The 23253-nt window shown below is 55.7% G+C and overlaps 1 protein-coding gene across 1 annotated transcript in view; it reads left to right on the top strand.

The window, feature by feature from the left end:
• LOC146751944 (B-cell lymphoma 3 protein-like) overlaps positions 1–22613 on the top strand; it is a 37873-nt gene extending 15260 nt beyond the window's left edge. The window contains exons 4-7 of the mRNA XM_085533375.1: positions 2914–3002; positions 4372–4449; positions 15627–15794; positions 22406–22613. Of these exons, the coding sequence (XP_085389501.1) occupies positions 2914–3002; positions 4372–4449; positions 15627–15794; positions 22406–22570 (500 nt within the window). The 3' untranslated portion in view covers positions 22571–22613. The remainder of the gene's footprint in view (positions 1–2913; positions 3003–4371; positions 4450–15626; positions 15795–22405) is intronic.
• The last annotated feature ends 640 nt before the right edge of the window (positions 22614–23253 follow it).

Raw genomic sequence — 23253 nt, 5'->3', positions numbered from 1 at the left:
ATGGGTTATATGGGGTTATATGGGGTTATATGGGGTTATATGGGGTTATATGGGGTTATATGGGGGTATATGGGGTTATATGGGGTTATATGGGGTTATATGGGGTTATGGGTTATATGGGGTTATATGGGGTTATATGGGGTTATATGGGGTTATATGGGGTTATATGGGGTTATATGGGGTTATATGGGGTTATATGGGGTTATATGGGTTATATGGGGTTATATGGGGTTATATGGGGTTATATGGGGGTATATGGGGTTATATGGGGTTATATGGGGTTATATGGGGGTATATGGGGTTATATGGGGTTATATGGGGTTATATGGGGTTATGGGTTATATGGGTTATATGGGGGTATATGGGGTTATATGGGGTTATATGGGGTTATATGGGGGTATATGGGGTTATATGGGGTTATATGGGGTTATATGGGGTTATGGGTTATATGGGGTTATATGGGGTTATATGGGGTTATATGGGGTTATGGGGTTATATGGGGTTATATGGGGTTATATGGGGTTATATGGGTTATATGGGGTTATATGGGGTTATATGGGGGTATATGGGTTATATGGGGTTATATGGGGTTATATGGGGGTATATGGGGTTATATGGGGTTATATGGGGTTATATGGGTTATGGGTTATATGGGGTTATATGGGGTTATATGGGGTTATATGGGGTTATATGGGGTTATATGGGGTTATATGGGTTATATGGGGTTATATGGGTTATATGGGGGTATATGGGTTATATTGGGTTATATGGGGTCTGTATTGGGTTATATGGGGTTATATGGGTTATATGGGGTTATATGGGGTTATATGGGGTTATATGGGGTTATATGGGGTTATATGGGGTTATGGGGTTATATGGGGTTATATGGGGTTATATGGGGTTATATGGGGTTATATGGGGTTATATGGGGTTATGGGGTTATATGGGGTTATATGGGGTTATATGGGGTTATGGGGTTATATGGGGTTATATGGGTTATATGGGGTTATATGGGTTATATGGGGGGATATGGGGTTTATGGGATATATGGGGTTATATGGGGGTATATGGGGTTATATGGGGTTATATGGGGTTATATGGGGGGATATGGGGTTAATTAGGGGTTATATGGGGTTATATGGGTTATATGGGGTTATATGGGGTTATATGGGGTTATATGGGGTTATATGGGGTTATGGGTTATATGGGGTTATATGGGGTTATATGGGGTTATATGGGGTTATATGGGGTTATATGGGGTTATATGGGGTTATATGGGTTATATGGGTTATATGGGGTTATATGGGGTTATATGAGGTTATATGGGGTTATATGGGTTATATGGGGTTATATGGGTTATATGGGGTTATATGGGATATATGGGGTTATATGGGGTTATATGGGGTCTGTATTGGGTTATATGGGGTTATATGGGTTATATGGGGTTATATGGGGTTTATGGGGTTATATGGGGTTATATGGGGTATATGGGGTTATATGGGGTTATATGGGGTTATATGGGTTATATGGGGTTATATGGGGTTATATGGGGTTATTTGGGGTTATGGGGTTATATGGGGTTATATGGGGTTATATGGGGTTATATGGGGTTATAGGGGTTATATGGGGTTATGGGGTTATATGGGGTTATATGGGGTTATATGGGGTTATATGGGGTTATATGGGGTTATATGGGGTTATGGGGTTATATGGGGTTATATGGGTTATATGGGGTTATATGGGTTATATGGGGGTATTGGGGTTATATGGGATATATGGGGTTATATGGGGGTATATGGGGTTATATGGGGTTATATGGGGTTATATGGGGGATATGGGGTTATATGGGGTTATATGGGGTTATATGGGGTTATATGGGGGGATATGGGGTTATATGGGGTTATATGGGGTTATATGGGTTATATGGGGTTATATGGGGTTATATGGGGTTATATGGGGTTATGGGTTATATGGGGTTATATGGGGTTATATGGGGTTATATGGGGTTATATGGGGTTATATGGGTTATATGGGGTTATATGGGGTTATATGGGGTTATATGGGGTTATATGGGGTTATATGGGTTATATGGGGTTATATGGGTTATATGGGGTTATATGGGATATATGGGGTTATATGGGGTTATATGGGGTCTGTATTGGGTTATATGGGGTTATATGGGGTTATATGGGGTTATATGGGGTTATATGGGGTATATGGGGTTATATGGGGTTATATGGGGTTATATGGGTTATATGGGGTTATATGGGGTTATATGGGGTTATATGGGGTTATGGGGTTATATGGGGTTATATGGGGTTATATGGGGTTATATGGGGTTATATGGGGTTATATGGGGTTATGGGGTTATATGGGGTTATATGGGGTTATATGGGGTTATATGGGGTTATATGGGGTTATATGGGGTTATGGGGTTATATGGGGTTATATGGGTTATATGGGGGGATATGGGGTTATATGGGATATATGGGGTTATATGGGGGTATATGGGGTTATATGGGGTTATATGGGGTTATATGGGGGGATATGGGGTTATATGGGGTTATATGGGGGGATATGGGGTTATATGGGGTTATATGGGGGGATATGGGGTTATATGGGGTTATATGGGGTGGGTTATGGGGTTATAGGGTTATGGGGTTATGAGGTTATGGGGTGGTTTATGGGGTTATAGGGTTGTTGTGGGGTGGTTATGGGGTGGTTATGGGGTTGTTATGGGGTCTATAGGGTTGTTATGGGGTCTATAGGGTTGTTATGGGGTTGTTATGGGGTCTATAGGGTTGTTATGGGGTTGTTATGGGGTGGTTATGGGGTTGTTATGGGGTCTATAGGGTTGTTATGGGGTCTATAGGGTGGTTATGGGGTGGTTATGGGGTTATATGGGGTCTATAGGGCTGACCCCGCTCCATGTGGCCGTTGGCTCCGGGTGCCGCGAGATGACGGAGCTGCTGCTCAAACACGGAGCTGACGTGGATGCGCCGGTAATGAGGGGGCGGGGCATGCAAATGAGGGTATAGAGCATGCAAATGAGGGGGCGGGGCATGCAACTGAGGGGCATGATATGCAAATGAGGGGCGGGGGATGTGCAAGTGGAGGACAGGGGAAGGAAATAAGGGGACAGGACATGCAAATAGAGGAGGCGGGGCATGCAAATGGGGCGGTGCATGCAAATGAGGGGCGAGATATGCAAATGAGGGGCGGGGGATGCAAATGGGGCTGTGCATGCAGATAAGGGGGCGGGACATGCAAATGAGGGATCGGAGTATGTAAATGAGGGGCGGGACATGCAAATAAGGGAGCGACGCATGTAAATAAGGGGGCGGTGCATGCAAATAAGGGGGCGGTGCATGCAAATGGAGTGTGTGTGATTACAGCGACACCTTTGGGGGGCGGGGCATGCAAATAATGGGGCGGGGCATGCAAATAGGGGCAGGGCATGCAAATTGGGGTCATGCAAATAGGGGGCAGGGTATGCAAATAGGGGACGTGGGATTGGAGCAGAGCGTTGGTGGGGGGCTGGGTATGCAAATAGGAGGCGAAGCATGCAAATTCGGGATATGCAAATAGGGGGAGGGGCATGCAAATAAAGGGCATGGGATTGGAGCAGAGCGGTGAGGGTGGCGGTGTATGCAAATAGGGGGCGGGACATGCAAATAGGGGGCGTGGGATTGTAGCAGAGCCTTGGAGGTGGGCGGGGTCTGGCTCAAGGGGGCGGGGCATGCAAATAGGGGGCGGGGCATGCAAATAGGGGGCGGGGTATGCAAATAGAGGACGTGGGATTGGAGCAAAGCCTTGGAGGTGGGCGGGGTCTGGCTCAAGGGGGCGGGGTATGCAAATAGGGGGCGGGGTATGCAAATAGAGGGCGTGGGATTGGAGCAGAGCCTTGGAGGGGGGCTGGGTATGCAAATAGGAGGCGAAGCATGCAAATTGGGGACAGGAAAATAGGGGGCGGGGCATGCAAATGAAGGGCATGGGATTGGAGCATAGCCTTGGAGGGGGGCGGGGTATGCAAATAGGGGGCGGGACATGCAAATAGGGGGCGTGGGATTGGAGCAGAGCGTTGGAGGTGGGCGGGGTCTGGTTCAAGGGGGCGGGGCATGCAAATAAAGGGACTGGATATGCAAATAGGGGGTGGGACATGCAAATAAGGGACGGGACATGCAAATTCAGTGTCACATGGTCTGTGGGCGTGGCTTGAAGGGGGCGTGGCCTGGATGGGGGCGTGGCCTTGGGGGGAGCGTGGCTTGATGGGGGCGTGGCCTGAAGGGGGCGTGGCCTGTGGGTGGGGGGGAGTGTTGTGATTGGTCGGTTGGATTTTGGGGTGATTTAAAGGGGATTTGGGGTTTGTAGGACACCAAAAGCGGGTGCACGGCCTTATTGAGAGCTGTGGAGAGCAACAGCCTGGACATGGCCGAGCTGCTGCTCAGGGTGAGCACACATTGGGGGGAAAAAGGCCCAAATCGGTTCATTTGGGGTATAAAGGGGGGTTTATTGGGGGGAGATGGGGGGTTTGGGACCCACATTGAGCCCCATTGAGCCCATTGAGCCCCATTGATCCCCATTGACCCCATAGATCTCCGTTGATCTATGATCCCATTGACCCCATTGATCCCATGGATCCCCATTGAGCCCCTTTGAACCCATTGATCCCCATTGATCCCAATTGATCCCATTGACCCCATTGAAGCCCTTGACCCCACTGAGCCCCATTGTTTCCCATTGACTCCATTGACCCCATTGATCCCATTGACCCCATTGATCCCATTGACCCCCATTGATCCCCATTGACCCCATTGATCCCATTGACCCCATAGATCTCCATTGACCCCACTGATCCCATGGAGCCCCATTGTTTTCCATTGAGCCTATTGATCCCCATTGACCCCATTGACCCCATAGATCTCCATTGACCCCACTGATCCCATGGAGCCCCATTGTTTTCCGTTGAGCCTATTGATCCCCATTGACCCCATTGACCCCCATTGACCCCATTGATCCCCACTCCCCCTCATTGACCTCCATTGCCCCCCATTGCCTCCCACTCTCCCCCATTGTCCCCCATTGACCCCCATAGACCCTCACTGACCCCCATTGACTCCCATTGACTCCCACTGCCCCCCATTGACCCCCATTGAGCCCCACTGACCCCCATTAACCCCATTGACCCCCATTGCCCCCCATTGCCCCCCATTGACCCCCATTGCCCCCCATTGACTCCCATTGACCCCCATTGACCCCCACTGATCCCCATTGACCCCCATTGACCCCCACTGATCCCCATTGTCCCCCATTGACTCCCAGTCCCCCCATTGACTCCCACTGATCCTCATTGACTCCCATTGACCCCATTGCCCCCCACTCTCCCCCATTGACCCCCATTGACCCCCATTGCCTCCCACTCCCCCCCACTGACTCCCACTGACCCCAATTGACTCCCATTGACTCCCATTGACCCCCATTGCCCCCCACTGACCCCCATTGACCCCCATTAACCCCCATTGCCCCCCATTAACCCCCCATTGCCCCCTACTGACCCCCATTAACCCCATTGCCTCTCCATTGCCCCTTACTACCCCCCACTGACCCCCATTGACACCCATTGATCCCCATTGACTCCCAGTCCCCCCCATTGACCCCATTGTCCCCCATTGACCCCCATTGACCCCCATTGACCCCCAGTCCTCCCCATTGACTCCCATTGACCCCCATTGCCCCCCACTGACCCCCATTGACCCCCATTGACCCCCATTGACCCCATTGACCCCCACTGACCCCCATTGCCTCCTTACTCCCCCCCATTGACCCCCATTGACCCCCATTGCCCCCAATTCATCCCCATTGACTCCCACTCCCCCCCATTGACTCCCATTGCCCCCCACTGACTCCCATTGACCCCCATTGACCCCATTGACCCCCATTGACACACATTGTCCCCCACTGACCCCATTGCCCCCCATTGCCTCCCACTCCCCCCCACTGACTCCCACTGACCCCAATTGACTCCCATTGACTCCCATTGAACCCCATTGACCCCCATTGCCCCCCATTGCCTCCCACTCCCCCCCATTGACCCCCATTGACTCCCATTAACCCCATTGCCTCCCACTGACCCCCATTGCCCCCATTGACTCCCACTGCCCCCCATTGCCCCCATTGACTCCCACTGACCCCCATTGCCCCCCATTGCCCCCCATTGACCCCCATTAACCCTCACTGACCCCCATTGCCTCCCACTCCCCCACATTGACCACCATTGACTCCCATTGACCCCCACTGCCCCCCATTGCCCCACATTGACCCCCACTGACTTCCATTGACCCCCATTGACTCCCACTGACCCCCATTGACCCCCACTGACCCCCATTGCCTCCCACTCCCCCCCATTGACCCCTATAGACCCCCATTGACCCCATTGACCTCCACTGACCCCCATTGCCTCCCACTCCCCCCCATTGCCCCCCATTGCCTCCCATTGTCCCCCATTGCCCCCCATTGCCTCCCATTGACCCCCATTAACCCTCATTGCCCCCACTGACCTCCATTGACCCCCATTGACCCCCATTAACCCCCATTGACCCCATTGACCCCCATTGCCCCCCACTCCCCCCCATTGATTCCCATTGGCCCCCATTGACTCCCATTGCCCCCCATATTCCCCCATTGACCCCCATTGACTCCCAGTCCACCCATTGACTCCCACTGATCCCCATTGACTCCCATTGACCCCATTGCCCCCCACTCTCCCCCATTGACCCCCATTGACCCCCATTGCCTCCCACTCTCCCCCATTGACCCCCATTGGCTCCCACTGACCCCCATTGACTCCCATTGACCCCCATTCCCCCCCACTGACCCCATTGACCCCCATTGACCCCCATTGACCCCATTGACCCCCACTGACCCCCATTGACCTCCATTGCCCCGCATTGACCCCCATTGACCCAAATTGACCCCATTAACCCCCATTAACCCCCATTGCCCCCCACTGCCCCCCATTGCTCCCCATTGCCTCCCACTCCCCCATACTGCCCCCCATTGACTCCCACTGACCCCCAGTGCCCCCCACTCCCCCAATGGACCACCATTGACCCCCATTGCCCCCCATTGACTCCCAGTTCCCCCCATTGACCCCCATTGACCCCCACTGACCCCCATTGACCCCATTGCCCCCCATTGCCCCCCATGCAGCACGGTGCTGCAGTGAACGCTCAGTCATACTCCGGCTGCACGGCGCTGCACCCCCATTAACCATATTGACCCCCATTGACCCCCATTGTCCCCCATTGACCCCCCTGCCCCCCATTGCCCCCCACTGCCCCCCATTGCCTCCCATTGACCCCCATTGACCCCTCTTAGAGCCCCCACTGACCCCCATTGACCCCCATTGACCTCCACTCCCCCATACTGCCCTCCATTGCCCCCCTTTGCCCCCCACTGACCCCCATTTCCCCCCACTGCCCCCCATTGACCTTATTGTCCCCTACTACCCCACACTGCCTCCTACTGCCCCCCATTGACCCGTATTGACCCCATTGCCCCCCATTAACCCCATTGCTCCCCATAGACCCTCACTGACCCCCATTGACCCCATTGCCCCCCATTGACCCCCATTGACTCCCACTGACTCCCAGTCCCCCCCATTGACTCCCACTGACCCCCATTTACCCCCATTGACCCCCATTGCCCCCCATTGACCCCCATTGACTCCCATTAACCACATTGCCTCCCACTGACCCCCATTGCCCCCATTGCCTCCCACTGACCCCCATTGACCCCCATTGCCCCCCATTGACCCCCATTAACCCTCACTGACCCCCATTGCCTCCCACTCCCCCACATTGACCACCATTGACTCCCATTGACCCCCACTGCCCCCCATGGCCCCACATTGACCCCCACTGACTTCCATTGACCCCCATTGACTCCCACTGACCCCCATTGCCTCCCACTCCCCCCCATTGACCCCTATAGACCCCCATTGACCCCATTGACCCCCACTGACCCCCATTGCCTCCCACTCTCCCCCATTGACCCCCATTGACCCCCATTGACCCCCATTGACCCCCACTGACCCCCATTGACCTCCATTGCCCTGCATTGACCCCCATTGATCCAAATTGACCCCATTAACCCCCATTAACCCCCATTGCCCCCCACTGACCCCCATTGCTCCCCATTGCCTCCCACTCCCCCATACTGCCCCCCATTGACTCCCACTGACCCCCAGTGCCCCCCACTCCCCCCCATTGACCACCATTGACCCCCATTGCCCCCCATTGACTCCCAGTTCCCCCCATTGACCCCCATTGACCCCCATAGACCCCCATTGCCCCCCATTGCCCCCCATGCAGCACGGTGCTGCAGTGAACGCCCAGTCATACTCCGGCTGCACGGCGCTGCACCCCCATTAACCATATTGACCCCCATTGACCCCCATTGTCCCCCATTGACCCCCCTGCCCCCCATTGCCCCCCATTGACTCCCATTGCCCCCCACTGCCCCCCATTGCCTCCCATTGACCCCCATTGACCCCCATTGCCTCCCACTCTCCCCCACTGCCCCCCATTGACCCCCATTGACCCCCACTCCCTCATACTGCTCTTCATTGCCCACCATTGACCCCCATTGAGCCCCATTGACCCCCACTCCCCCCCATTGACCCCCATTGACTCCCATTGCCCCCCAGTCCCCCCCCATTGCCTCCCACTCTCCCCCATTGCCCCTCATTGACTCCCACTGCCCCCCACTCCCCCCCATTGACCCCCATTGCCCCCATTGACCCCCATTAACCCTCACTGACCCCCATTGACTCCCATTAACCCCATTGCCTCCCACTGCCCCCCATTGACCCCCATTGCCCCCCATTGACCCCCATTAACCCTCACTGACCCCCATTGCATCCCACTTCCCCCCATTGACCCCCATTAACCCCCATTGCCCCCAATTGATCCCCATTGCCTCCCACTCCCCCATACTGCCCCCCATTGACCCCCATTGCCCCCCACTGACCCCCATTGACCCCCATTGACCCCCATTGACCCCATTGCCCCCCATTGCCCCCATTGCCCCCCATTGCCTTCCATTGTCCCCCATTGAACCCCATTGCCCCCCATTGACCCCAATTGCCCCCCATTGACCCCCACTGACCCCCATTGCCTCCCACTCCCCCCCACTGACCCCCATTGACCCTCATTGATCCCCATTGCCTCCCACTGCCCCCCACTGACCCCATTGCCCCCATAGACCTCCATTGACCCCCACAGACCCCCATTGCCCCCATTGCCCCCCATTGACCCCCATTGACTCCCACTAACCCCCAGTCCCCCCCATTGACCCCCATTGGCCCGAATTGACCCCCATTGACTCCAATTGACCCCCATTGACCCCCATTGCCCTCCATAGACCTCCATTGACCCCCACTCTCCCCCATTGACCCCCATTGCCTCCCATTGACCCCCATTGTCCTCTATTGTCCCCTATTGTCCCCCATTGACCCCATTGCCCCCCATTAACCCCCATTGCCCCCTACTGACCCCCATTAACCCCATTGCCCCCCATTGACCCCCATTGACTCCCATTGACCCTCATTGACCCCCACTGACCCCCATTGACCCCCATTGTCCCTTATTGTCCCCTATTGCCCCCTATTGACCCCCCTGCCCCCCATTGCCCCCCATGCAGCACAGTGCTGCAGTGAACGCTCAGTCGTACTCCGGCTGCACAGCGCTGCACCCCCATTAACCATATTGACCCCCACTGCCCCCCATTGACCCTCATTGATCCCCATTGACCCCCATTGACCCTCATTGACCCCCATTGACCCCCATAGACCCCCATTGACCCCCATTGACTCCCATTGACCCCCATTGACTCCCACTGCCCCCCATTGACCCCCATTGCCCCCCATAGACCTCCATTGACCCCCATTAACCCCCATTGATCCCCATTGCCTCCCACTCTCCCCCATTGACCCCCATTGACCCCCATTGACTCCCAGTCCCCCCCACTGACCCCATTGCCCCCCATTAACTCCCATTGCACCCCATTGACCCCCATTGCCTCCCACTCTCCCCCATAGACCTCCATTGACCCCCATAGACCCCCACTGACTCCCACTGACCCCAATTGACTCCCAGTCCCCCCCACTGACCCCATTGCCCCCCATTAACTCCCATTGCACCCCATTGACTCCCATTGACCCCCATTGCCCCCCACTGACCCCCATTGACCCCCATTAACCCCCATTGCCCCCCATTAACCCCCCATTGCCCCCTACTGACCCCCATTAACCCCATTGCCTCTCCATTGCCCCTTACTACCCCCCACTGACCCCCATTGACACCCATTGATCCCCATTGACTCCCAGTCCCCCCCACTGACCCCATTGCCCCCCATTGACCTCCATTGACTCCCATTGACTCCCAGTCCCCCCCATTGACTCCCACTTACTCCATTGCCCCCCATTGACACCCATTGACCCCCCACTGACTCCCAGTCCCCCCCGTTGACCTCACTGACCCCCATTGACCCCCATTGACCCCCAGTCCCCCCCATTGCCTCCCACTCTCCCCCATTGACCCCTATAGACCCCCATTGACCCCCATTGACCCCTACTGGCCCCCATTGACCCCCATAGACCCCCATTGCCCCCCATTGACCCCCATTGACTCCCATTGACCTCCATTGACCCCCATTGACCCCCACTTCCCCCCATTGACCCCCATTGACCCCCATTGACCCCCATTGACACCCACTGCCCCCCATTGACCCCCATTGCCCCCATTGACTCCCACTGACTCCCAGTCCCCCCCACTGACCCCCATTGCCCCGAATTGACCCCCATTGACTCCAATTGACCCCCATTGTCCCCCATTGCCCCCCAAAGACCTCCATTGACCCCCATAGACCCTCACTGACCCCCATTGCCCCCCATTGCCCCCCATTGCCCCCCATTGACCCCCACTGACCCCCATTAACCCTCATTGCCCCCACTGACCTCCATTGACCCCCATTGACCCCCATTGACCCCCACTGCCTCCCACTCCCCCCCATTGCCCCCCATTGACCCCCATTGTCCCCCATTGCCTCCCACTCCCCCCCATTGCCCCCCATTGACCCCCATTGACTCCCATTGACTCCCACTGACCCTTATTGACCCCCATTCTCCCCCCATTGACCCCCACTGCCCCCCACTCCCCCCCATTGACCCCCACTGACCCCCATTTCCTCCCACTCCCCCCCACTGACCCCCATTGACCCCCATTGCCCCCCATTGCCCCCCATTGACTCCCAGTCCCTCCCACTGCCCCCCATTGCCCCCCATAGACCTCCATTGACCCCCATTGCCCCCCATTGACTCCCACTGACCCCCATTGTCCTCTATTGTCCCCCATTAACCCCCATTGCCCCCCATAGACCCCCATTGACCCCCATTGCCCCCTACTGACCCCCATTGCCCCCCATTGCCCCCCATTGACCCCCCTGCCCCCCATTGCCCCCACGCAGCACGGTGCTGCAGTGAACGCTCAGTCGTACTCTGGCTGCACGGCGCTGCACCCCCATTAACCATATTGACCCCCATAGACCCCCATTGACCCTCATTGACCCCCATTGCCCCCTATTGACCCCCATTGCCCCCCATAGACCCCCATTGACCCCCATTGCCCCCTATTGACCCCCCATTGCCCCCCATTGCCCCCCATTGACTCCCACTCCCCCCCATTGACCCCCATTAACCCCCATTGATCCCCATTGCCTCCCACTCTCCCCCATTGACCCCCATTGCCCCCAGTCCCCCCCACTGACCCCATTGCCCCCCATTAACTCCCATTGCACCCCATTGACCCCCATTGCCTCCCACTCTCCCCCATTGACCCCCATTGGCTCCCACTGACCCCCATTGACTCCCATTGACCCCCATTGCCCCCCACTCTCCCCCATTGACCCCCATTGACCCCCATTGCCCCCCACTCCCCCCCATTGACCCCCATTGCCTCCCATTGACCCCCATTGTCCTCTATTGTCCCCTATTGTCCCCCATTGACCCCAATTGACCCCCATTGCCTCCCACTCCCCCCCATTGACCCCCATTGACACCCATTGACTTCCAGTCCCCCCCACTGACCCCCATTGTCCCCTATTGACCCCCATTGACCCCCACTGACCCCCACTCCCCCATACTGCCCCCCACTGACCCCCATTGCCCCCCACTGCCCCCTATTGACCCCACTGCCCCCCATGCAGCACGGTGCTGCAGTGAACGCCCAGTCATACTCCGGCTGCACGGCGCTGCTCCCCCATTAACCATATTGACCCCCATTGACCCCCATTGACCCCCATTGACCCCCACTGACCCCCATTGACTCCCATTGACTCCCATTGACCCCCATTGCCCCCCACTGACCCCCATAGACCCCCATAGACCCCCACTTCCCCCCATTGCCCCCATTGCCCCCCATTGCCCCCCACTGACCCCATTCCCTCCCACTCCCCCCCACTGACTCCCACTGACCCCAATTGACTCCCATTGACTCCCATTGACCCCCAGTCCCCCCATAGACCTCCATTGACCCCCATAGACCCTCACTGACCCCACTCCCCCCCATTGCCCCCTACTGACCCCCATTAACCCCATTGCCTCTCCATTGCCCCTTACTACCCCCCACTGACCCCCATTGACACCCATTGATCCCCATTGACTCCCAGTCCCCCCCACTGACCCCATTGCCCCCCATTGACCTCCATTGACTCCCATTGACTCCCAGTCCCCCCCATTGACTCCCACTGACCCCATTGCCCCCCATTGACACCCATTGACCCCCCACTGACTCCCAGTCCCCCCCGTTGACCTCACTGACCCCCATTGACCCCCATTGACCCCCAGTCCCCCCCATTGACCCCCATTGACCCCCATTGCCTCCCACTCTCCCCCACTGACCCCCATTGGCTCCCACTGACCCCCATTGACTCCCATTGACCCCCATTGCCCCCCACTGACCCCCATTGACCCCCATTGACCCCCATTGACCCCATTGACCCCCACTGACCCCCATTGCCTCCCACTCCCCCCATTGACCCCTATAGACCCCCATTGACCCCATTGACCCCCACTGACCCCCATTGACCCCCATTGACCCCCATTGACCCCATTGACCCCCACTGACCCCCATTGCCTCCCACTCCCCCCCATTGACCCCTATAGACCCCCATTGACCCCATTGACCCCCACTGACCCCCAATGCCTCCCACTCCCCCCCATTGACCCCCATTGACCCCCATTGACCCCCACTGACCCCCATTGACCTCCATTGCCCCGCATTGACCCCCATTGACCCAAATTGACCCCATTAACCCCCATTGCCCCCCACTCCCCCCCATTGACCCCCATTGTCCCCTATTGCCCCCCATTGCCCCCCATTGATCTCATTGACCCCCCCCCATTGACCCCATTGACTTCCAGTCCCCCCCATTGACTCCCACTGACCCCCACTCCCCCATACTGCCCCCCATTGACCCCCATAGACCCTCACTGATTTCTATTGACCCCCATTTCCCCCCATTGCCCCCCATTGCCTCCCACTCCCCCCCATTGACCCCCATTAACCCCCATTGATCCCCATTGCCTCCCACTCTCCCCCATTGACCCCCATTGGCTCCCATTGCCCCCAGTCCCCCCCACTGACCCCATTGCCCCCCATTAACTCCCATTGCACCCCATTGACCCCCATTGCCTCCCACTCTCCCCCACTGCCCCCCATTGACCCCCATTGCCCCCACTGCCCCCCATTGACCCCCAATGACTCCCACTGACCCCTATTGACCCCCATTGACCCTCATTGACCTCATTGCCCCCCACTGACCTCCATTCACCCCATTGCCTCCCACTGACTCCCAGTCCCCCCCATTGACTCCCACTGACCCCCATTTACCCCCAATGATCCCCACTGCCTCCCACTCCCCCCCATTGCCCCCCATTGCCTCCCATTGACCCCCATTAACCCTCATTGCCCCCACTGACCTCCATTGACCCCCATTGACCCCCATTAACCCCCATTAACCCCATTGACCCCCATTGACCCCCACTGACTCCCATTGACCCCCATTGACTTCCATTGACCCCCATTGACCCCCATTGTCCCCCATTGCCTCCCAGAGACCTCCATTGACCCCCATAGACCCTCACTGACCCCCATAGACCCCCATTAACCCCATTGCCCCCCACGCAGCACGGTGCCGCAGTGAACGCGCAGTCGTACTCCGGCTGCACGGCGCTGCACCCCTATTAACCATATTGACCCCCATTGACCCCCATAGACCCCCATTGACCCCCATTGACTCCCATTGACTCCCACTGACTCCCAGTCCCCCCCATTGACCCCACTGACCCCCATTGCCCCCCACTGCCCCCTATTGACCCCATTGCCCCCCATAGACCCCACTGCCCCCCATTGCCCCCATTGACCCCCACTGACCCCCATTGACCCCATTGCCCCCCATTGCCCCCCATGCAGCACGGTGCTGCAGTGAACGCCCAGTCATACTCCGGCTGCACGGCGCTGCTCCCCCATTAACCATATTGACCCCCATTGCCCCCCATTGACCCCCACTGACCCCCATTGACTCCCATTGACTCCCATTGCCCCCCACTGCCCCCCATTGCCTCCCATTGACCCCCATTGACCCCCATTGCCTCCCACTCTCCCCCACTGACTCCCACTGATCCCAATTGACTCTCATTGACTCCCATTGACCCCCATTGCCTCCCATTGCCCCCCCATTGTCCCCCATTGACCCCATTGACCCCCATTGAGCCCCATTGACCCCCATTAACCTCCATTGACCCCATTGACCCCCATTGCCCCCCACTCCCCCCCATTGATTCCCATTGGCCCGAATTGACCCCCATTGACTCCAATTGACCCCCATTGTCCCCCATTGCCCCCCATTAACCCCATTGCCCCCCACTCCCCCCCATTGACCCCCATTGCCTCCCATTGACCCCCATTGTCCTCTATTGTCCCCTATTGTCCCCCATTGACCCCATTGCCCCCCATTAACCTCCATTGCCCCCTACTGACCCCCATTAACCCCATTGCCCACCACTGACCCCCACTGACTCCCATTGACTCCCATTGACCCCATTGACTCCCATTGACCCCCATTGACACCCACTGCCCCCCATTGACCCCCATTGCCCCCATTGACTCCCACTGACTCCCAGTCCCCCCCATTGACCCCACTGACCCCCATTGCCCCCCACTGCCCCCTATTGACCCCATTGCCCTCCATAGACCTCCATTGCCCCCCATAGACCTCCATTGACCCTCATAGACCTCCATTGACCCCCATAGACCCCACTGCCCCCCATAGACCTCCATTGACCCCCATAGACCCCCATAGACCTCCATTGCCCCCCATAGACCTCCATTGACCCTCATAGACCTCCATTGACCCCCATAGACCCCACTGCCCCCCATAGACCTCCATTGACCCCCATAGACCCCCACTGACTCCCAGTCCCCCCATTGACTCCCATTGACCCCCATTGACTCCCATTGCCCCCATTAACCCCATTGACCCCATTAACCCCATTGCCCCCCACGCAGCACGGTGCCGCAGTGAACGCTCAGTCGTACTCCGGCTGCACGGCGCTGCACGCAGCTGCGGGACGCGGCCTCGTGGGGGCGCTGCGGCTCCTCCTGCGCAACGGGGCCGACCTGGGGCTGCGCAACAACCACCACGAGACCGCGCTGGCGTTGGCGAGCAACCGGCAGGTGGGGGGGGTGGGGGGGTAATGGGGAGTGGGGGGAAGGGAGGGGAAGGGGAGGGGGAGGGGATGCAAAAGGAGCGGGGGTGCTGCGGGGTTCGAGGGGGGTGCAATGGGGGGAAATGTGGGGGGGGATTTTGGGGTAAATTGCAAAAGTTTTGGGGTCTGGGATGGTGGGGGTGTAGCAGAAAGAAGGGGAAGGGGAGGGGGAGGGGATGCAAAAGGAGCGGGGGTGCTGCGGGGTTCGACTGGGATGCAATGGGGGGAAATGTGGGGGGGGGATTTTGGGGTAAAATGCAAAAGTGTTGGGTGCTGGAGGGGTGTAGAAAGGATGAGGGTTATGGGGGGTGGGGAGCATTAATGTGCAAATGGTTTGGGGTGGAAAAAGTGAATTTTGGGCATGCAACAGGGGAAAATGTGGGGGAGGATTTTGGGGTAAAATGCAAAAATTAGGGGGGCTGGGGCAGGGATGGGGTGGGGGAAGGAAGGGGATGGGGAGGGGGAGGGGATTCAAAAGGAGCGGGGGTGCTGCGGGGTTCGAGGGGGATGCAATGGGGGGAAATGTGGGGGGGGATTTTGGGGTAAAATGCAAAAGTTTTGGGTGCAAGGGAGACGTGGAGTGGGTGGGAGTCGTGGGGGTTGGGGAGCATTAATGTGCAAAAGGAGCGGGGGTGCTGTGGGGTTCGATGGAGATGCAACGGGGCTTTTTGTGTGGGGGGATAATGGGGTATATTGCAAAAGTTTTGGGGTCTGGGGGGGTGGGGGTGTAGAAGAAAGAAGGGGAAGGGGAGGGGGAGGGGATGCAAAAGGAGCGGGGGTGCTGCGGGGTTCGATGGGGATGCAATGGGGCTTTTTGTTGGGGAGGATTTTGGGGTGAAATGCAAAAGTTTGAGGTGCTGGAGGGGTGTAGAAGGGATGGGGGTTGGGGAGGGTGGGGAGCATTAATGTGCAAAAGGTTTGGGGGGGAAAAGGTGAATTTTGGGCATGCAACAGGGGGAAATGTGGGGGAGGATTTTGGGGTAAAATGCAAAAGTTAGGGGGGGTGGGAATGTGGGGGTGGAGGGGGAGGAAGAGAAAGGGGAGGGGGAGGGGATGCAAAAGGAGCGGGGGTGCTGCGGGGTTCGACTGGGATGCAATGGGGGGAAATGTGGGGGGGATTTTGGGGTAAATTGCAAAAGTTATGGGGGATGGGAGGTGGGTAGGGGTTTGGGAAGGAAGGGGAAGGGGAGGGGAAGGGGATGCAAAAGGAGCAGGGGTGCTGCGGGGTTCGATGGGGATGCAATGGGGGGAAATGTGGGGGGGGATTTTGGGGTGAAAAGCAAAAGTTATGAAGGGTGGGGGGATGGGGGGGGGATAGGGGTTTGGGGGGGGTGGGGAGCATTAAAGTGCAAAAGGGTTGGGGGTGCTACGGGGTTCGATGGGGATGCAATGGGGGGAAATGTGGGGGGGGGATTTTGGGGTGAAATGCAAAAGTTAAGGGGGCTGGGGCAGGGATGGGGTGGGGGAAGGAAGGGGATGGGGAGGGGGAGGGGATGCAAAAGGAGCGGGGGTGCTGCGGGGTTCGAGGGGGATGCAACGGGGCTTTTTGTGTGTGGGGATTTTGGGGTATATTGCAAAAGTTTTGGGGTCTGAGGGGGTGGGGGTGTAGCAGAAAGAAGGGGAAGGGGAGGGGGAGGGGATGCAAAAGGAGCGGGGGTGCTACAGGGTTCGAGGGGGATGCAATGGGGGGAAATGCGGGGGGGGATTTTGGGGTGAAATGCAAAAGTTTTGGGTGCTGGAGGGACATGTTGGGGGTGATGGTTGGAGGGCGTGAGGAGCATTAAAGTGCAAAAGGTTTTGGGTGAAAAAGGTGCATTTTGGGCATGCAATGGGGCTTTTTGTGGGGGAGGATTTTAGGGTGAAATGCAAAAGTTTGGGGGGGTGGGTGAATGTGACTTGGGTGGTCGTTGGAAGGGGTGGGGAGCATTAAAGTGCAAAAGGTTTGGGATGAAAAAGGTCAATTTTGGGCATGCAATGGGGCTTTTTGTGGGGGAGGATTTTGGGGTAAAATGCAAAAGTTTGGGGTGCTGGAGGGACGTGTTGGGGGTGGTGGTTGGAGGGGGTGAGGAGCATTAAAGTGCAAAAGGTTTTGGGTGAAAAAGTTGCATTTTAGGCTTGCAATGGGGCTTTTTGTCAGGGAGGATTTTGGGGTCAATTGCAAAAGTTTGAGGGGGTGGGCAAACATGGCTGCGGTGGGGTTTGGAGGGGGTGGGGAGCATTCAAGTGCAAAAGGTTTGGGATGAAAAAGGCCAATTTTGGGCTTGCAACGGGGCTTTTTGTCTGGGAGGATTTTGGGGTGAAATGCAAAAGTTTGGGGTGCTGGAGGGACGTGTTGGGGATGGTGGTTGGAGGGGGTGAGGAGCATTAAAGTGCAAAAGGTTTTGGGTGAAAAAGGTGCATTTTGGGCATGCAATGGGGCTTTTTGTGGGGGAGGATTTTGGGGTGAAATGCAAAAGTTTGGGGGGGTGGGTGAATGTGACTTGGGTGATGGTTGGTGGAGGTGGGGAGCATTAAAGTGCAAAAGGTTTGGGATGAAAAAGGTCAATTTTGGGCTTGCAATGGGGCTTTTTGTGGGGGAGGATTTTGGGGTGAAATGCAAAAGTTTGGGGTGCTGGAGGGACATGTTGGGGGTGGTGGTTGGAGGGGGTGAGGAGCATTAAAGTGCAAAAGGTTTGGGATGAAAAAGGTCAATTTTGGGCTTGCAATGGGGATTTTTGTGGGGGAGGATTTTGGGGTCAAATGCAAAAGTTTGAGGGGGTGGTCAAACGTGACTGCGGTGGGGTTTGGGGGAGATGGGGAGCATTAAAGTACAAGAGGTTTGGGGTGAAAAAGGCCAATTTTGGGCTTGCAATGGGGCTTTTTGTCAGGGAGGATTTTGGGGTGAAATGCAAAAGTTTGGGGTGCTGGAGGGACGTGTTGGGGGTGGTGGTTGGAGGGGGTGAGGAGCATTAAAGTGCAAAAGGTTTTGGGTGAAAAAGGTGCATTTTAGGCTTGCAATGGGGCTTTTTGTCAGGGAGGATTTTGGGGTCAATTGCAAAAGTTTGAGGGGGTGGGCAAACATGACTGCGGTGGAGTTTGGAGGGGGTGGGGAGCATTAAAGTGCAAGAGTTTTGGGGTGAAAAAGGTGCATTTTGGGCTTGCAATGGGGCTTTTTGTCAGGGAGGATTTTGGGGTCAATTGCAAAAGTTTGGGGTGCTGGAGGGACGTGTTGGGGGTGGTGGTTGGAGGGGGTAAGGAGCATTAAAGTGCAAAAGGTTTTGGGTGAAAAAGGTGCATTTTAGGCTTGCAATTGGGCTTTTTGTCAGGGAGGATTTTGGGGTGAAATGCAAAAGTTTTGAGTGCTGGAGGGACATGTTGGGGGTGGTCGTTGGAGGGGGTAAGGAGCATTAAAGTGCAAAAGGTTTTGTGTGAAAAAGGTGCATTTTGGGCTTGCAATGGGGCTTTTTGTCAGGGAGGATTTTGGGGTCAAATGCAAAAGTTTGAGGGGGTGGGCAAACATGACTGCGGTGGAGTTTGGAGGGGGTGGGGAGCATTAAAGTGCAAGAGTTTTGGGGTGAAAAAGGTGCATTTTGGGCTTGCAATGGGGCTTTTTGTCAGGGAGGATTTTGGGGTCAATTGCAAAAGTTTGGGGTGCTGGAGGGACGTGTTGGGGGTGGTGGTTGGAGGGGGTAAGGAGCATTAAAGTGCAAAAGGTTTTGGGTGAAAAAGGTGCATTTTAGGCTTGCAATTGGGCTTTTTGTCAGGGAGGATTTTGGGGTGAAATGCAAAAGTTTTGAGTGCTGGAGGGACATGTTGGGGGTGGTCGTTGGAGGGGGTAAGGAGCATTAAAGTGCAAAAGGTTTTGTGTGAAAAAGGTGCATTTTGGGCTTGCAATGGGGCTTTTTGTCAGGGAGGATTTTGGGGTCAAATGCAAAAGTTTGAGGGGGTGGGCAAACGTGACTGCGGTGGGGTTTGGAGGGGGTGGGGAGCATTAAAGTGCAAGAGGTTTGGGGTGAAAAAGGCCAATTTTGGGCTTGCAATGGGGCTTTTTGTGGGGGAGGATTTTGGGGTGAAATGCAAAAGTTTGGGGTGCTGGAGGGACGTGTTGTGGGTGGTGGTTGGAGGGGGTGAGGAGCATTAAAGTGCAAAAGGTTTTGGGTGAAAAAGGTGCATTTTGGGCATGCAATGGGGATTTTTGTTGGGGAGGATTTTGGGGTCAATTGCAAAAGTTTGAGGGGGTGGGCAAACGTGACTGCGGTGGGGTTTGGGGGGGATGGGGAGCATTAAAGTGCAAGAGGTTTGGGGTGAAAAAGGTGCATTTTGGGCTTGCAATGGGGCTTTTTGTCAGGGAGGATTTTGGGGTGAAATGCAAAAGTTTGGGGTGCTGGAGGGACGTGTTGGGGGTGGTGGTTGGAGGGGGTGAGGAGCATTCAAGTGCAAAAGGTTTGGGATGAAAAAGGTGCATTTTAGGCTTGCAATGGGGATTTTTGTGGGGGAGGATTTTGGGGTCAAATGCAAAAGTTTGAGGGGGTGGGCAAACACGACTGCGGTGGGGTTTGGAGGGGGTAGGGAGCATTAAAGTGCAATAGGTTTGGGGTGAAAAAGGTGCATTTTGGGCTTGCAATGGAGCTTTTTGTCAGGGAGGATTTTGGGGTGAAATGCAAAAGTTTGGGGTGCTGGAGGGACATGTTGGGGGTGGTGGTTGGAGGGGGTGAGGAGCATTAAAGTGCAAAAGGTTTGGGATGAAAAAGGTCAATTTTGGGCTTGCAATGGGGCTTTTTGTCAGGGAGGATTTTGGGGTGAAATGCAAAAGTTTGGGGTGCTGGAGGGACGTGTTGGGGGTGGTGGTTGGAGGGGGTGAGAAGCTTTAAAGTGCAAAAGGGTTTGGGTGAAAAAGGTGCATTTTGGGCATGCAATGGGGATTTTTGTTGGGGAGGATTTTGGGGTGAAATGCAAAAGTTTGGGGTGCTGGAGGGACATGTTGGGGGTGGTGGTTGGAGGGGGTGAGGAGCATTCAAGTGCAAAAGGTTTGGGATGAAAAAGGTGCATTTTAGGCTTGCAATGGGGTTTTTTGTGGGGGAGGATTTTGGGGTCAATTGCAAAAGTTTGAGGGGGTGGGCAAACGTGACTGCGGTGGGGTTTGGAGGGGGTGGGGAGCATTAAAGTGCAAAAGGTTTGGGATGAAAAAGGCCAATTTTGGGTTTGCAACGGGGTTTTTTGTCTGGGAGGATTTTGGGGTGAAATGCAAAAGTTTGGGGTGCTGGAGGGACGTGTTGGGGGTGGTGGTTGGAGGGGGTGAGGAGCATTCAAGTGCAAAAGGTTTGGGATGAAAAAGGTGCATTTTGGGCATGCAATGGGGCTTTTTGTCAGGGAGGATTTTGGGGTGAAATGCAAAAGTTTGGGGGGGTGGGTGAATGTGACTCGGGTGGTCATTGGAGGGGGTGAGGAGCATTAAAGTGCAAAAGGTTTTGGGTGAAAAAGGTGCATTTTGGGCATGCAATGGGGCTTTTTGTCTAGGAGGATTTTGGGGTGAAATGCAAAAGTTTTGAGTGCTGGAGGGACGTGTTGGGGGTGGTGGTTGGAGGGGGTGAGGAGCATTAAAGTGCAAAAGGTTTTGGGTGAAAAAGGTGCATTTTGGGCTTGCAATGGGGCTTTTTGTCAGGGAGGATTTTGGGGTGAAATGCAAAAGTTTTGGGTGCTGTAGGGACATGTTGAGGGTGGGAGTTGGGGAGGGTGAGGAGCATTAAAGTGCAAAAGGTTTGGGATGAAAAAGGTCAGTTTTGGGCATGCAATGGGGCTTTTTGTCTGGGAGGATTTTGGGGTGAAATGCAAAAGTTTTGAGTGCTGGAGGGACGTGTTGGGGGTGGTCGTTGGAGGGGGTAAGGAGCATTAAAGTGCAAAAGGTTTGGGATGAAAAAGGTCAAATTTGGGCTTGCAATGGGGATTTTTGTGGGGGAGGATTTTGGGGTCAATTGCAAAAGTTTGAGGGGGTGGGCAAACATGACTGCGGTGGGGTTTGGAGGGGATGGGGAGCATTAAAGTGCAATAGGTTTGGGGTGAAAAAGGTGCATTTTGGGCATGCAATGGGGCTTTTTGTCAGGGAGGATTTTGGGGTGAAATGCAAAAATTTGGGGTGCTGGAGGGACGTGTTGGGGATGGTGGTTGGAGGGGGTGAGGAGCATTCAAGTGCAAAAGGTTTGGGATGAAAAAGGTGCATTTTGGGCTTGCAATGGGGCTTTTTGTCAGGGAGGATTTTGGGGTCAATTGCAAAAGTTTGAGGGGGTGGGCAAACGTGACTGCGGTGGGGTTTGGAGGGGATGGGGAGCATTAAAGTGCAATAGGTTTGGGGTGAAAAAGGTGCATTTTGGGCTTGCAACGGGGCTTTTTGTCTGGGAGGATTTTGGGGTGAAATGCAAAAGTTTTGGGTTCTTTGGGGTTGTGGCTTTGGGGGAGGGGAGGGACGGTGGGGGGGGTTGGATCACGTGGGGTTTTGGGGTGCAACGTGGTGTTATGGGGCTGCAATGGGGCCTTTTGGTTGCAACGTTGTTTTGGGGTGAAAAGCAGCGATTTTAGTGATGGGAAGGATTGTAACCCTCCCAGGTGATTGACATCCTCCGAGGCAAAGCGGCGTCCAATCAGAACGCAGAACAAAGGGGAACGCCCCGGGTTGACCAATGGGAAGAGGAGAAGGAAAAGCCTAAAGCCAATAAGCTCCGCCCCCGGGAGGGGCGTGGCTTCGTGGCCCCGCCCACATCTGAGCATTAACCCCGCCCCTTCCGGTTATAGCAATAAAATAGAGTCAATAGAGTTTCTCTATGGGGCTCTATGGGTCTCTATGGGGGTCTATGGGGTCTCTATGGGGCAGCTATGGGGCTCTATGGGGCTCTATGGGGGTCTATGGGGTCTCTATGGGGCAGCTATGGGGCTCTATGGGGGTCTATGGGGGTCTATGGGGTCTCTATGGGGCAGCTATGGGGCTCTATGGGGCTCTATGGGGTCTATATGGGGCAGCTATGGGGCTATATGGGGCTCTATGGGGCAGCTATGGGGCTCTATGGGGCTCTATGGGGTCTATATGGGGCAGCTATGGGGCTATATGGGGCTCTATGGGGGTCTATAGGGCTCTATGGGGCTCTATGGGTCTTTATGGGGCAACAATGGGTCTCTATGGGGCTCTATGGGGCAGCTATGGGGCTATATGGGGCTCTATAGGTGTCTATGGGGTCTCTATGGGGCAGCTATGGGGCTCTATGGGGCTTTATGGGGCTCTATGGGGCTCTATGGGGTCTATATGGGGCAGCTATGGGGCTATATGGGGCTCTATGGGGTCTCTATGGGGCTCTATGGGGCTCTATGGGTCTTTATGGGGCAACAATGGGTCTCTATGGGTCTCTATGGGGCAGCTATGGGGCTCTATGGGGGTCTATGGGGCTATATGGGGCTCTATG

The sequence above is a fragment of the Coturnix japonica genome, unplaced genomic scaffold, assembly GCF_054131305.1.
Source record: "Coturnix japonica strain WE unplaced genomic scaffold, WE-NBRP24 Scf060, whole genome shotgun sequence".
In the NCBI taxonomy this organism is placed as follows: domain Eukaryota; kingdom Metazoa; phylum Chordata; class Aves; order Galliformes; family Phasianidae; genus Coturnix; species Coturnix japonica.
This window is presented reverse-complemented; position numbering and strand designations above follow the sequence as displayed.